This window comes from Geotrypetes seraphini, chromosome 9 (genome assembly GCF_902459505.1).
Source record: "Geotrypetes seraphini chromosome 9, aGeoSer1.1, whole genome shotgun sequence".
Lineage (NCBI taxonomy): Eukaryota > Metazoa > Chordata > Amphibia > Gymnophiona > Dermophiidae > Geotrypetes > Geotrypetes seraphini.
This window is the reverse complement of record NC_047092.1, coordinates 157,564,258-157,579,880: the sequence shown is the minus strand read 5'-3', so window position 1 is coordinate 157,579,880 and position 15,623 is coordinate 157,564,258. Positions and strand designations below refer to the sequence as shown.

The following is a 15,623-nucleotide window of genomic DNA, read 5'->3' as shown; positions in this document are numbered from 1 at the left end:
AAGAGTCCTGCCTCAATATGCCTCTCTTGTTTGACAATACTGAACACAGACATGCTGGCAAGTTTCTCACCCCCAAATTATAGCTCAGATTACTAGAGTAGCATGAGTTCTTCTGCTCCTTGCCTAAGTTCTGCTTTCCTTGGGGAACTTAAATTGTGGGCCATGAAACAAGTTTTCCGATTCTCCTCATACAGTTCATGCAAAAGTGCACTAATTTTATCTGAAGTGCAATTGCATTAGGAGTGTGTACAGTACACAAGGGATAACATGATGTAACTTTCAGCAATACTTAATACTGGAGGTTTCAGAGACAGGAAAATACAATATTTAACCATGAACTGCAGAAAACAAAACCAAATTCATTGCAGCTCCGGAATGCAAAATACAGAAAAGTGAATATTTAAATATTTGAGAAAAGGAATAGCTACAATATTTTTTTAAGTCTTCACACAGTATATCAAAGAACTACAGAAAGAGGTGCAAAGATTTGTGCGAACAAGACCTTTTGGTTTCTTATTCTTAATTACTTGAGTACACTGTAGACTACATATGATGGGACTCGCCAAAACCTGGGACTGCTTAATAAAGGGTTGGACTTATTATATATTGCACTATAAACCCAATATAACATTCACTTATAAATAATCAAATAACTTGGACCTCAACCCTCACATTATGGAGGGTAATTCTATAACTGGGCACCTTTATTTAGGCACCCTAGAGCAGTGGTCCCCCAACCCTACCCTGGAGGACCACCAGGCCCAATCGGATAGCCCTAATGAATATGCATGAAGCAAATTTGCATGCCTGTCACTTCAATTATATGCAAATCTCTCTCATGCATATTCGTTAGGGATAGCCTGAAAACCCGATTGGCCTGGTGGTCACTGCCTAGAGTATATTGTATAAAGAATCTTAGGTGTCTAGGTTCTATTAGAGAATGCTCCTATAATCCAGTATGCTTGTACTTATACCAGCCATAGAGCAGGGGTAAACAAGATTTGTCTTAAGTGTAGCAGGAATGTGTGTAACTTACAGCAGGTTTTAAGTGGGAGTCCTGCCTATGTCCAATCTGTGCTCCTACCCTGTTTACATTCTCTTTGCAAACAAACACATACTGTATAAGTCTATATGGGTTCTACAGTGTGCTTCTATAATTGTTCTTTCATATTTCAAGTATAGGATACATTGTGCAGATCCGTGAAACTCCTCTAATGCATTCTGAACTGAATGTTTTAAACTTCATAAACAGTGTACCAAGGTGGCAAGGCTTTTACAAGGCACTGTAAAGCTTGGCTGCAATGTCTTAAGCAATAGCAAGCTATAGAGCATAACACTATTTTCTTAGTTTTAGGGAATTTTCTTAGTTTAAGGGAATTGTTGAAATCGAGTGAATGATGCAATATCATATCAGGTACTAATATGATGTGCAGATAAAAAATTAGGTTCTTATCTCAGTAAACTTCTTTCTTGTAGATGTATCTAGTGGTCCTCAATGCTAGAGTCTTGAATGTGAACCAGCAATCTGCTTTCAGAAAAAACTGTCAATGTTTCCCAGGGAACTACTCCTGCCCCCTTAGTTTGTACAAAAGCAATCAAGCAGCACTGTAATAGACATAAGAAGGATGGAAACAAGGAAAAATTTGGCACTGCAACTTTGTTCTGCTCTGTAACAAAGGAATAACATTATAGCATCCAAATTTGTGCAACCAGCACTAATTATGTATAGAGCATGTAATTGCTCACATGACCTGCTATCAAGCAGAGATTTAAACCATACTGTATGCTCATGAGGATATACATATGCATCATATTTTTAAAAATATTCTCTCAGCTCTTCAAAGCTAGAAACTCTTCAAGTCCTAAGGCAGAAGGCAGGCAAAGCCCATAAACAGGGTGGGGCTTCAGGACCACTACACTCATCAACAAGAAAGAAAATTATCAGAGTAAGAACCTAATCTTTCTTTCTAGTGCAATTTGTCCAGTGGTCCTGAACGCTAGGGATATACCATAGGAATCCCCAGAGTCTAGGGCGGACACGATGAGCCTGCCTTCAAAACAGAGGACCTGAAAGCAGCATCTTTCCTGGCTGCTGCATCCACCTTATAGAACCTGGTTAAAAAAAATAAATAAAATGAAGCGTAGACCATGTAGTTGCTCTGCAAATCTCCTCAGGTGAGATATAGCCCTAGTCTCTGCCCAAGAGGCAGCAACCCCTCTAGTGGAGAGTGCTTTCAATGCGATCGGTGGCTATTTTCCATAGTCCACATATGTGAAGGAAATGGCCATTTTAATTCATGTGGAAATCAAAGCTTTAGATTCTGGCTTTCCTTTATTGGCATGACTGGTCAGAACAAAAAGGTGGTCCAATAGGTAAAACTCATTCGAAGTACCGAAGAAGCACCCACTTTGACATCCAGCAAATGCAACGTTCTATATTTCTTCTTAGACCCCAAAGAGCAAAAAGCAGGCAAATGGACTTCCAGATTGATGTGAAAGGCCAAGCCTACTTTTAGTAAGACAGACGGAACTGTGCTTAGGGATAGCCCAGCTTCAGTAATCCTAAGGAACGGCTTCCTGCAGGAAAGAACTTGTAACTCGAAAACCCATCTCTCGGACATCACCACCACTAGGAATACTGTCTAGACAGTAAGATCCAAAAGGACAGCCTCCTGTAAGGATGTTAAGGTTCCAGGAAGGGAACATGAAATGCACTGGAGGGCATTACTGCAGAGCCCCTTTAATGAATTGGGCGACATCAGGGTGACAGGTCAAGAAGCCTCTTTCTTCCTGAGCTTGGAAACAGAAAAGCCTGTTACCTGTACTTTCAGAGAACCTACCGACAGCCTCTTCTAAGCCCCTTCTGCAAAAATTCCAGAACTACTGAAATCTGAGCTCGACAGGGTTCTACATCCTTCACTGCACAGCACTGCTGAAAGAACTTCCAGGCCTAAGCACAGGCTGCTACCAGGATGGTCTCGGGGCTCAAGGATCTATCGTACGAGGAAAGGCTGAAAAATTTGCGGCTGTACTCACTCGAGGAACGTAGGAAGAGAGGAGACATGATCGAGACGTTTAAGTATATTACCGGCCGTATCGAGATGGAAGAAAAGATTCTCTTTCTCAAAGGACCCTCAGCCACAAGAGGGCATCCGCTCAAACTCAGGGGCGGGAAATTTCATGGTGACACCAGGAAATATTTCTTCACCAAGAGAGTGGTTGATCCTTGGAACGAGCTCCTGGTGCAGGTGATCGAGGCAAACAGCATGCAAGAATTTAAGAGCAAATGGGATGCCCATGTGGGATCCCTTAGAGGGTTAAGCCAAGGGAACCTGTCACCAGGAGTGGGATCCCTAGGATAGTATACTTGGGGGTGGGTCTGATGGGCTATGGCCCTTATCTGCCATCATCTTCTATGTTTCCTAGCTCTAAGTAACATGATAATGACCACGTGTAAATAACCCTTGCTTGTAAGAGCCACCAGCTCAAGAGCCATGCCATAAGCCCAATGTGTTCCAGATTTTCAATAGGAACCTGTCCGTGAGTGAAGATTCGCTTGGACCAGAAGTTTGAGGCCTTCGTCTCGCTAGAGATGGACTAGTTTCACATACCTTGGTCTGCAAAGCCAATCAGGCGCCCTTAGGACTACCAAGCTGGGATTTATTTATTTAAAAATTTATACACCACATACAACTATACAGTTTCCATATTACATACATAAACCTTGTTTCCCTGCTATTACTATAGATAACATTGATTGCAATCCTGCAAACAATTCAACCTAGTATGGGCCATGGGGGGAAACACGTACAAGAGCTCGTTCTCTGGCCATGTTTGAACTAATGTATCCAATCCCTCTCTTCTGAGCTTGAATCTACGGCAGTAAAAACGAGGTGCTTTGGTGTTAACCACCAAAGCCATCAGATCCATCTGTGGAGGCCCCCACCGCCTAACTATGGCGTTGAACACCTGTGGTAACAGTGACCATTACCCCGGGTCGAGAGTCTACCAACTGAGAAAGTCGACCTACACATTCTCTGAGTTAAGTATCTAGGCGTGGCAGGGTGCTTCTGGTTCCTCCTTGCCTGTTGACATATGCTGCCGTTGTCGCATTGTCCCAAGATGACCGACTGCCTTGCAGAGACTTCAAGCGCCTGAAGCGCTAGAAAGATAGCTCAGAGTTCCACGCGATTTATGGACCACTTCTGTTGAGCCAGAGTCCAACGCTCTTGGATTGGGTGTCCGCCGCAGTGACCCCCTACCCCAAACCTGGCATCCATCGTTAGTATCTCCCAGGAGGAGATGCAACAAGGCATACCCCTGGAAAGGGCATCTGACCACAGCCACAAGTGCAGGCTGTTTGTCACTGTAGGAAGCCAGAGGAGCAAGCGGCTGTTGTAGCAAGTCTGACTTGAGGGGACCAGCAAGAAAGACGAGAGCATTGGAGAAGTCTTATGTGTGCTCCGACCCAAGGAGCCACCTCTATGATTTATTGCCATCGATCCCAGGACCTGCAGATAATGCCACTTCGTGGGAGCCGGCCTCTGGAGCAGCTCCAAAAACAGCTTCTGAAGCTTCAGTCTGCATGGTTCTGGAACAAACACTTGGCCCAAGGTTGTGTTGGACAAGATTCCCAGGTACTTCAGGTGCCAAGTCAGTTTCAACTGACTATGCAGCCTACCGCCAGCTCGCCTTCCGCCATGGATGGAGCACTAATGCTTCTGAATCCCAGCTTTGGGGAGGTGCGCTGCTACCACTACCATCACCTTGGTAAAGGTGAGGAGCCGTGGCCAGGCCATAGGGGAGTGCAGAGAACTGAAAATGCTGTTCCAGTACAAGAAATCCCAAACATCTCCTGTTGAGCCGAGAAAATGGGAATGTGAAGACAGGCCTCTGCCAGATCGAGGGAGGCAAGAAATTCCTCCAGCATCACTGCTGTAATGACCAACCAAATAATCTCCATGTGGCAGTGTGGTATCTTCAGAGCTGCAATGACAGACTTGAGGTCTAGAATCAGTCTGCAGTCATCCCAGCCTTTCTTTGGCACGATGAAGTATATGGAATATCCGCCTGAGCCCAATACTGCATCACGGATCGGCACTATGGTCTGAAGAGCCAGTAGCCTTTTCATCACAGTCTGAACATTGAGGGCTCTCTGGCTGGCTAGAGATGTTGGAACTCAATTTTATACCCCTCCCAGATTATATCTAGAACCCATCGGTCTGCACCAATCTGAGATCAGACTGACCAAAAGGCCGACAGCCTGCCCCCTATCTGGGAAAGCTCGGCCTCTGGCCTGGTATCATTGTGCTTTCTTAGTGGCTAGGAAGGGGTGAAAGCCCAAGGCTTGCTGTCTCCTGACTCCTGTGAATCTCCGACAGAATCCCTAAAAGTGTTTGTGTCAACTGGCCTCCTGAATATATACAAAATCTTTGGGAACCTCAAATTGCCCTGATCCGAACTCTGGGCCATCCGGGGTCTGTTGTCCTGTAAGGAATTAGGGCGACGGTCTCTCACACTGGCCATCAGGTCATCTAGACTCTTGCCAAAGAGCATCTGTCCCTGAAATGGAAGCCTGCTTAGTGCAGCTTTAGAGGTAGTATCTCCTGCACACTGTCTGATCCAGAGCATCAGTCAGGTGAAGATATCATAGGCCAAGAACTTGCACATAACTCTGATAAGATCATAGAGAGCATCGGCAATATAAATTCACCCCAGAGAGGAGCATTTGGGGATTTTCCCCAATTACTGGGTCATTGGCCAGAGACAGGTAAGTGTGACAAGCACGTGCTACAGAGGAAGACGCAGCTGCCGCTTTAATCCCTAGGGCCAAAGCTTCAAGTAGCAAGTTCACTTTGCAGTCCTGAGGACCCTTTAATATCACCCCTCCATCGCTATGAAAGGTTTGTCTAGAGATCTGCACCACTAGTGAATCTACTTTTGGCTGAACAGCTGATAGAAATCTGGCACCATCGGATACGGATACTTAGCCACTTGAAGGGATCCCTCTGGTGATTCCCAGTGGTCTGTGACCAGATTAGTGATGACTGGATGTGAGGGAAAAACCGCGGTCAGAGCCATAGAACAGTGCATAACTGAGCATTGAGAACAAGCTGGCGGGACTTCCAGCTTTAACTCTTGCAGCGAGATGGAAATAACACTTGAAAGTGCAGAGGCCCTGAACAATCATCATACTGCGAGGTCTTCCCCCTTATCCAGTGTCTTGACTGTTGTCCTCCTGCACGAAAGCATACTCTGCCAGGGAGACTTCATCCTGGAATAAAAGTAGCATAGAATCGGACTTGCTATTAGAGAATGACACGGGGAAAAAAATCTGTCCCCGTCACCGCCCCGTCCCACCATCCTCTGCACCGCCCCGTCACCGCACCCGTCACCTGGAATACTGTGTGCAATTCTGGAGGCCACATTACCGTAAGGATGTGCTGAGGCTGGAATCGGTCCAGAGAATGGCCACCCGGATGGTCTCGGGACTGAAGGATCTCCCGTACGAAGAACGGTTAGATAAATTACAGCTATACTCGCTCGAGGAGCGCAGGGAGAGGGGAGACATGATCGAGACGTTCAAGTATCTCACGGGCCGCATCGAGGTAGAAGAAGATATCTTCTTTTTCAGGGGTCCCACGGCAACAAGAGGACACCCGTGGAAAATCAGAGGCGGGAAACTGCACGGTGACACCAGGAAGTTCTTTTTCACCGAAAGGGTGGTGGATCGCTGGAATGGTCTTCCACTTCAGGTGATTGAGGCCAACAGCGTGCCTGATTTTAAGGCCAAATGGGATCGACACGTGGGTTCTATTCGCAAAGTAAAGGCAGGGGAGGGTCATTAGGGTGGGCAGACTGGATGGGCCTTGGCCCTTATCTGCCGTCGACTTCTATGTTCTATGTTCTATGTTCCTTTCACCGCCCCGTCACCGCCACTGCCATCCCATTCACTGCCCCGTCACCATCCCCGCAGCATCCATATAAGCCTTAGTACTGTAATATTTAGCTTATTCCTTTCTTATAAATCAAAGTTCTGGCTGCTGAACTAGAGAAAGATGTTCAGCTGGCAGGGCTTTGTTTATAACTTTTTATCAACACAACTAATATACTACTTTATCCTAAAGCAAAAAATAAATAAATAAATAGATTTTTTTTTTCTACCTTTGTTGTCTGGTTTCTACTTTCCACATCTTCTCATTCAATTCCTTCCATCCACTGTGTGTCTTCCATTTGCTGTTACTGTGCCTCTCCCTTCACCCCCCCCCCCCCCAATTGGTCTAGCACCCATCTTCTTCCCTCTGCTCCCCCATAGTCTGGAATCTGTCTTCTTCCCTTCCAGCCATCTTCTCCCCACTCTGTCTTCCACATTTCCCTTTACCCTCCTTCAATGTCTGTTCTATTCCTTTCCACCACCACCCTTCCCTCCCTCCTTTACCATCTGTTCCTTTCTACCACCCTTCAGCTCGTCTCGCGTGGCCTTTCTACCTACCTTCCTCACCTTGAACCTTCTTTGGTATTAGTGGGATAAATAAATTGAAGGAGATATCATCCACAGCTAAGACCAGGGCTAGTTGATGAGGAGCAGATAGGGAGAAAGCACCCGGGGTGGTTGTGAAGGAAGGCTTAGGATGTCATTGTCTAAGGAAGTTTACTTGCAAATGAGCCCCAGAAAGCAGAAGGAACCCTCTACTTCCTGTGCCAGAATTTCCTTCACCAGCCCAAGCTTAAAGGAGGTTCTTGAGCTCCCTCCGGAGTTTTCACCCATTGAAAACCCATCATTTCCCCCCACTCTCTACTTCCTAGCACCGATTTCTCATGCCTAGTCTTGCTAGCGCAGAAGGAAGGGGCCAAAAGCCTCACCTTGAATTGGACTCAAGAGCAAGGAAGCGGGGCGAGGCTGCTCCTTGGCCAACCTGCCCTCTTTCTCGGCGCTCTTTCTTCTCGGTTGCACTTTGCCGCCCTCCTCTTCGCTTGCGCAACTAACACGACTCTGCTGCCAGAAGCGTCGACGACTATGAGCAGCCCAGCTTTCCTCGACTCGTCCTCTCCTCTCCTTTTGGCCGGCGCAGGGCCTTTGCTGGGGGCTGCATCCGGCTCCTCCTTTGGGGTGCCCTCGTGCAGGTGCATTATGTCAGGCAATGTGGTTCAAGAAAAGCCTGAAACGGGGGCTATGGTGCTGCTGCATGAGCTGGGCTTAGGCATTCTTCTGGGGAGGGGGCGGCGGATCCATGGGGGAGGGGCGCCTGTCACTCTCACACCAATGAGGCCATTTTCCTTGGGGCGCTTGACCTGAACCCGTCGGCCTCCCGGACCGGAACCTGTCCGTCGCTGGCTGCTCACTGTTCAATCTTCTGCTCTGCTGCAACTTCCTGTTTCCGGTTGCGTCAGAGCAGAAGATTGAACACTGAGCAGCCGCGTGTGTGCGGCTCTTTGAAAGCGTGCAGGGCGCCGAAAAGAAAAACCTGCAAACTAAGGTGAGGTGAAGGGAGGGAGGGAGCTGGCTAAGATCCATCGGGCGGGCAGGGGCTGCGGGGACCGCGCGATCCTTGATGCCTCACTGCGGAGACAAGACCATTCACCACTCCACGGGGCAGTGAATGGCCTTGTCCCCGTCCCCGCGACTACTATTTTTCTTTCCCCGTTTCGGCGGGTTACCCACGGCTAAACGAGGCTAGCCGCGGGTAACCGCCACCGTGTCATTCTCTACTTGCTATCCTCCCAATCCATGACTGACCAAACCTCCTGGTCCAAGTCTGCATCCTTGTCTTGTTGAGGCACCTATCGAGGGGAGATCCCCTGCACTACTGGTGCGTTGCTAACATATGCTGAGGACCCTCGGCAGCTCAAATAAGCAAAGTTCACAAAATCCAGTGTGAAGCCTAGTACTGGGAGTCCCTCCAACCCTAGCAGGGAGCCCCCTACCAGTCCTCCTGGGCTCTGCAGCCCCACACAACTGTGCTTGGACAATTCAGATTTGGAGGGTTCTGGTAGGTGTCTCTTCCTCTAGGAGCTCTTCCTCTGGGGAAATGCTTCCTGTGGTTTCCCCAGCCCTGGAGGACTCTCAGGAGGCTGAGTCTAAGGCTCCCATCCCTCCTCTGCGTGTTCCGTTGCATGCTGGATATGGACGCTTCTCGAGTAAAATGGCCCGTGGAATCCATCCCAGTTGATTCTGAGCAAAAATCGATGGTTTTTTAAGCAGATGGAGGCAAAAAAGAGACTGTTTAAAATCCAAGATTGCCACCGCCAGAAAAAAAAAATTGCACCAAAATCGGCCCATAGAGACCTGCCTGAAGGAAAACAAATCACAGGAACGTGTCTTTGGAGGAGTGGGACCTGGGCTCTGGAGTCAAAAACCCTCAAAATCAACTTTTAGAGACAACCCCCCCCCCCTCAATTTTCCCATAGGCTTAACAGCCTTACTTATTTTGCCATGTGGTGGCTGCCTGCTTAAACATAGGATTTCAGCTGGAATCAAAGGGAGAAGACATCTGCCTCACAGATTCACTGGACAAACCTGGTATTCTGGCTGCCAGTTGGACCAAGGTTGGACTGGACCTCAAACCCCAGAAAAGCGTGCCATGAAAGGGGGGGGGGGGGACCATGCAACTGGCCCACTGTTAGTCCCAGCTGAGCCGGGTAGGAGCCCATACAGCCTGAACTCAAACTCCTGACTGAATCAGGGATGTGAACAGCTATGCAGGGATAGCCTGAGCTCTAAAAACAAAACAAACCAGAGGCTGGCTAGGCAGGTGTCCCTGAAAGGCTGATCCTGCCAGAAGCAGACATCATGCAAGTCTGCATCTTCACCCAGAGAGAGGTCCCATCAACTGGGAACCTCTGGACACCAAGCCTCCAAAGATCATTTAGCAAAAATACCTGAAAATAATAAAACGGTAGAGTAGATCAAACACACTTCTGAGCAACTTCCTTGCAGGAGCAGTTCCCTGGGAAAGAAGTGGAGTTGGAAAACATGATTGACAGTTTTCTGCAAACAACTTGCTGGTTTAGATACAAGACCACTAGACACATTGCATTAGAAATATAAATTATAGGGTAGCAGAAAGTCACACTGCTAATGAAGGGTAAACTAGAAAAGTGGCGACAGTATTGGAAAGGGGAAGGCAAAGGACACTAAAAGGAAAGCATATGTTAAAATATACTATACTATTATAAGACAGAGGTAAATACACAACAGCAAAGACAACACCACAGGATTAACCCCAAGTCCCTGAAACACCATAAAAACCACAGCTACTAGTAAAATTTACTTCATTACTTGAGAAAAAAAAAAAGAAGAATCCTACCTTATTTTCTTGGCCCCACTGCCAGAGACTTGGAGCTTGCATACCAAGGAATGCAAAGGGATCTTTTCCAATAATTATTAAGCCTATTAATACTAACTTGAAGACTGACAGGAAGGATGCAATGTGCCTAAAAAAAAAAAAAAAAGAAGAACCCACACCATTATGAACTTAGTCATCACTCAACTTGGTGCATCCATTCAGTGAATCAACACCTGTATGTTCCTTTGTTACACTAGAGAAGTAGTTCTCGAACCATTCTGGCACACCTATCAGACTATGTTCATGTGACATATTGATCACTAAAATCTGTGCCTGATCAAAATAAGAACCCAAATATTTTACTGTAGTTAAGGAACAGTTTTGATTTTCTTGCGTTTTTATAGAAAACTTTTACTAAAATCAATGTTAAACTCAATGTTAAACTTTCCCTCACTTAATCATTGCTTGTTTCTTCTATGAGAAACTTGCAATGACATTGCCATTTAATCCACTGCAGGCAATCACATTAAAAACAGTCAGCATTATGGCCTTCCTATCTCCCCTTTAATCTAAAGCCTGTATAGAGCACAGCTAGCTGTTTCTCCTTACAGTATCTCTTCACTATAAAACATTCACTCAAGTATACATAAAATGATACTATATAAGAACTCTTCCTGTGTGTATATGTGAAGACAATGAACTAATCATAAAACTAAAGACTAAATAACGGTAAAGAGAGAGAGAAACCTTCAGTTACACTAGCTGGTGAAGTCGTTCGTGTACAGCTGCATCAGAGAAACACAAGTAAAATATGCTTTTGTTACATCACAAAAAAATCTTTCATTCAAATAAGACACCAAAAAACGTGTTCCTAAATCAAATTGCAAAAAAACACTGATTTAGGAACACATTTTTTAGTATCATTTGAGTGAGAGAGATTTTTGTGATGTAACCAGTTTCTCTGCAACACGAGCAGCTTCGGTTGCCAATGTTACTGAAGGTTTCTCTCTCATTCTTTACCATTATTTAGTCTTGTTTTATGATTAGTTCAGTGTCTTCCCATGTAACAAACAGGAGAAGTTCTTATATAGAATCCCCTTACAGGATGCCAAATATTTATTATATATTTCTTTCAAATTCTAGTTATCACCTCTGTGACAACAACACAAAATAACTTTAAAATATCCAACACTGGATGGAACACAAAACCTTACAAAGATTCTGAATAGTTTGCATCAAAACCTGTCCCATCAAATATCAAAATATGAAAGTTTGACGACTTATGAACCACTGTGTCTGACTAACAATTCCTTAGTCTGTGTTGTATAACTGAAGGCAGTCAATAAAGAGTCATGGATTATACCACTTTGGTTGTACATTATATGAAGGTACTGTAAAGCACAGTTACTTACCGTAACAGGTGTTATCCAGGGACAGCAGGCATATATTCTCACATGTGGGTGACGTTATCTACGGAGCCCCGATGCGGAAGCATTTTCAAGCAAACTTGATTGAAGATTTAAGTTTGCTCTGCTGCTCCACGCATGCGTGCCTTCCTGCTCCACTAGGGGGCGCATCCCCTCGTGGTCTCCAGTTCACTTAACTAGCAAAGAAGCCAACCTCGGGGAGGTGGGCGGGTTGTGAGAATATATGCCTGCTGTCCCTGGATAACACCTGTTACGGTAAGTAACTGTGCTTTATCCCAGGACAAGCAGGCATGATATTCTCACATGTGGGTGACCTCCAAGCTAACTGAAAAGGGATGGAGGGAAGTTGGCAATTTAAGCAAATAGATTTCGCAAAACCGATTGGCCGAACTGGCCATCGCTCCTGGACAGTGAGTCCAGACAGTAGTGGGAGGTGAAAGTATGAACCGAAGACCACGTGGCAGCTTTGCAGATTTCCTCGATAGGTGTGGACCTGAGGAACGCTATGGAGGCTGCCATTGCTCGGACCTTGTGTCCCGTTACTCGACCATGCAGCGCGAGACCAGCCTGAGCGTAGCAGAAGGAGATGCAATCGGCCAACCAGTTGGACAAGGTGCGCTTGGAGACTGGGTGACCTAACCGGTTTGGGTCGAAGGACAAAAACAATTGTGGGACTTTCCGGTGTGACTGACTGTGTTGGAGATAGAAGGCCAACGCTCTCTTACAGTCAAGAGTGTGGAGCGCCACCTCTCCGGGATGAGAGTGGGGCTTGGGAAAAAACACAGGCAAGACAATGGACTGATTGAGGTGAAAATCAGACACTACTTTAGGCAAGAACTTTGGATGAGTGCGGAGTACCACCTTGTCGTGATGAAATACCGTGAAGGGTGGGTCCGCTACCAGAGCCTGTAACTCACTAACCCGCCGAGCGGAAGTGAGCGCAAGCAGGAAAATTACCTTCCAAGTGAGGAATTTTGGATGGCATTTGTCTAGGGGCTCAAATGGAGGTTTCATTAGTTGAGCCAGAACCACGTTGAGGTCCCAAACCACCAGAGGAGGTTTGAGAGGAGGGTGGACATTCAGGAGACCCTTCATGAAGCGAGAGACTAAGGGATGGAGCGAGAGGGCTTTCTCTTCCAGGGGCTGGTGAAAGGCCGCAATTGCACTGAGGTGTACTCGAATGGAGTTGGTCTTTAGGCCGGAGTGAGATAATTGAAGTAAATAGTCAAGGACCAGAGGGACGGGGACCGACACCGGGTCCTGGCTGTGGGAGGAGCACCAGGTTGAGAATCTGGTCCACTTTTGGGAGTAGCAGGTTCTCGTCGAGGTTTTTCTAGAGGCTTCCAGGATCTCCTTGACTGATTGAGACACGGGGAGAGAAGTCAGGGGGAAAGGAACCAAGCATTCAGATGAAGAGATTGAAGATTGGGATGTAACAGCGAACCCTGACCCTGTGATAGTAGAGAGGGAAACCGAGGCAGAGGCAGTGGATCTCTGACACTGAGTTGAAGTAGGAGGGAAAACCAAGGCTGGCGTGGCCAGCAAGGAGCAATCAGGATCAGGGTGGCTTGTACTGTTTTCAGGTGGACAAGCGTCCGCAGGATCAGAGGAAACGGTGGAAACGCGTACAGGAACCTTCCCTCCCAGTCGAGGAGGAAGGCGTCGGCCTCGAGCCAGTCCGGGGAGTACATCCGGGAGCAGAAGAGAGGCAGTTTGTGATTGTGGGGGGATGCGAATAGATCTATTTGAGGTGTCCCCCACTGTTCGAACACCTGTCGTAAGGTCTGAGAGTGAAGTGACCACTCGTGTGGCTGGAGGAGGCGGCTGAGTCTGTCCGCCAGACAGTTTTGTTCTCCTTGTATGTACACCGCTTCCCGGCAGAGGGGCCAAGACCCTGTTCCCCCTTGTTTGTTTACGTAGTACATTGCTACCTGGTTGTCGGTTCGGATGAGAACCACCCGGTCGTGGAGCAGATGTTGAAAAGCTACAGCTGCGAGATAGATGGCCCGAAGCTCTAGCACGTTGATGTGGCAGCGACGGTCCTCTGCTGACCACATCCCTTGAGTGCGTAGGCCATCCAGATGGGCTCCCCAAGCGTACTCCGATGAGTCCGTGGTGAGCACCTTGTTGTGTGGGGGGGGGGCGAGGAAGAGCAAACCTTTGGAAAGATTTGAAGAGTCGGCCCACCAGCGGAGCGATCGTTGCAAGGAAGGAGTCACTGTCACGGGGCGATCGATCGAGTCCCGATCTTGACGCCATTGAGAGGCTAGGTTCCATTGAGGGATTCTCAGGTGGAGACGGGCGAATGGTGTGACGTGGACGGTGGAGGCCATGTGGCCTAGTAGAGTCATCATCTGTCGAGCTGATACCGAGGGTAGCAGTGAGATCTTTCGACTCAGTTTTACTAACGCCTCTAGACGTGGAGGGGGGGGGAGGAAGGAACGGAGGCGAACCGTGTCCAGCGTGGCCCCGATGAACTGCAGGGACTGCAAGGGGCTCAGTTGGGATTTTGGGAAGTTTACCTCGAACCCCAGACTCTGTAGGTAGATAATAGTCTGTTGGGTCGCTGAGATAACCCCTTCCCTAGACGGGGCTTTGATCAGCCAATCGTCCAGGTAGGGGAATACCTGAAGGCCCTGGGAGCGTAAGGCAGCTGCGACCACCACGAGGCACTTGGTGAAGACCCAGGGTGACGATGCTTGGCCGAAGGGGAGGACTCGGTATTGTAGGTGCAGGTCCCCTACTTGGAAACGCAAGAACTTGCGGTGAGCGGGGTGCACTGGAACATGTGTGTACGCCTCCTTCAGATCGAGGGAGCAGAGCCAATCGCCTTTTTCGATCAGGGGGTAGAGGGTCGGTAGGGAAAGCATCCAAAATTTTTCCCGTACCAGAAATTTGTTGAGTCGTCTCAAGTCTAGTATTGGGCGTAGGTCTCCCGTTTTCTTCGGTACCAGGAAGTAACGGGAGTAGAAGCCCTTCCCCTGTTGGTCGGGGGGGGGAACCTCCTCCACTGCTCGCAGGCGAAGCAGATCTCGAGCTTCTGAGAGGAGTAGTGGTAGCAGCGTTCGGTTGGGAGGGCACTTCCCTGGGGGGCTGTCTGGGGGAATGGCTCAAAAGTTGAGAGAGTATCCTGATGAGATCACGCCAAGGACCCATGCGTCCGACGTGAGTTGTTCCCAGTGAGGGTAAAAAGCTCTGAGGCGGCCCCCGATAGGTAGGGAGCCTGGAACTCTGGCGGAGGGGGTCAGTCCCCTTCCGCGTATCCTGTCAAAAGGACGGGGATGGTTTGGTAGTTGCAGACGGTTGGGATTTGGGTGGGGCCCGGTGGTGGGCTTGCGGACGCCTGGGCGGAGGCCGGGAGAAGGCAGGGGTGGATTTTTGCGGATAGCGGCGCGGAGGGGCCCTGAATGGCCTGGACGCGGGCGGTTTTGGCTTTTGCCGGACAAGGGAGGCAAATGAGCGTTCGTGTTCAGAGAGGCGTTTTGTAGCCGCCTCGATAGTGTCGTCAAACAGCTCTTTTCCCACGCAGGGGAGGTTAGCCAACCGGTCCTGTAAGTTGGGGTCCATGTCGACCAGGCGCAGCCAAGCTAGTCGGCGCATGGCGATAGCAAAGGCTGCCTCTCTGGAGGAGAGTTCGAAGCCATCGTAGGCCGCGTGGAATAGATGGAGGCGTAGGTTGGAGAGGGACTCTACAAGCAGGTTAAACGCTCCTTGGCGGGAGGCTGGTAAGTCAGTCTCAAAGGCTCTCAGTAGTCCGATGAGGTATTTGAGGTAGGATGTGAAGGTGAAAGTGTAGCTTTGCACCCTAGAGGCCATCATCGCATTTTGATATAGTCTCCTGCCGAACTTATCCAGGGTTCGGCCTTCCCGACCGACCGGGAGGGGTGAGCCTTTTTCAGGGACGATTCTA

General features: G+C 48.1%; 1 protein-coding gene across 1 annotated transcript in view; it reads right to left on the bottom strand.

The window, feature by feature from the left end:
- SELENOT (selenoprotein T) overlaps window positions 1-15,623 on the bottom strand; it is a 32,389-nt gene that overhangs the window by 5,444 nt on the left and 11,322 nt on the right. Inside the window, exon 3 of the mRNA XM_033959377.1 lies at window positions 10,308-10,434. Coding sequence (XP_033815268.1) covers window positions 10,308-10,434 — 127 coding nt within the window. The remainder of the gene's footprint in view (window positions 1-10,307; window positions 10,435-15,623) is intronic.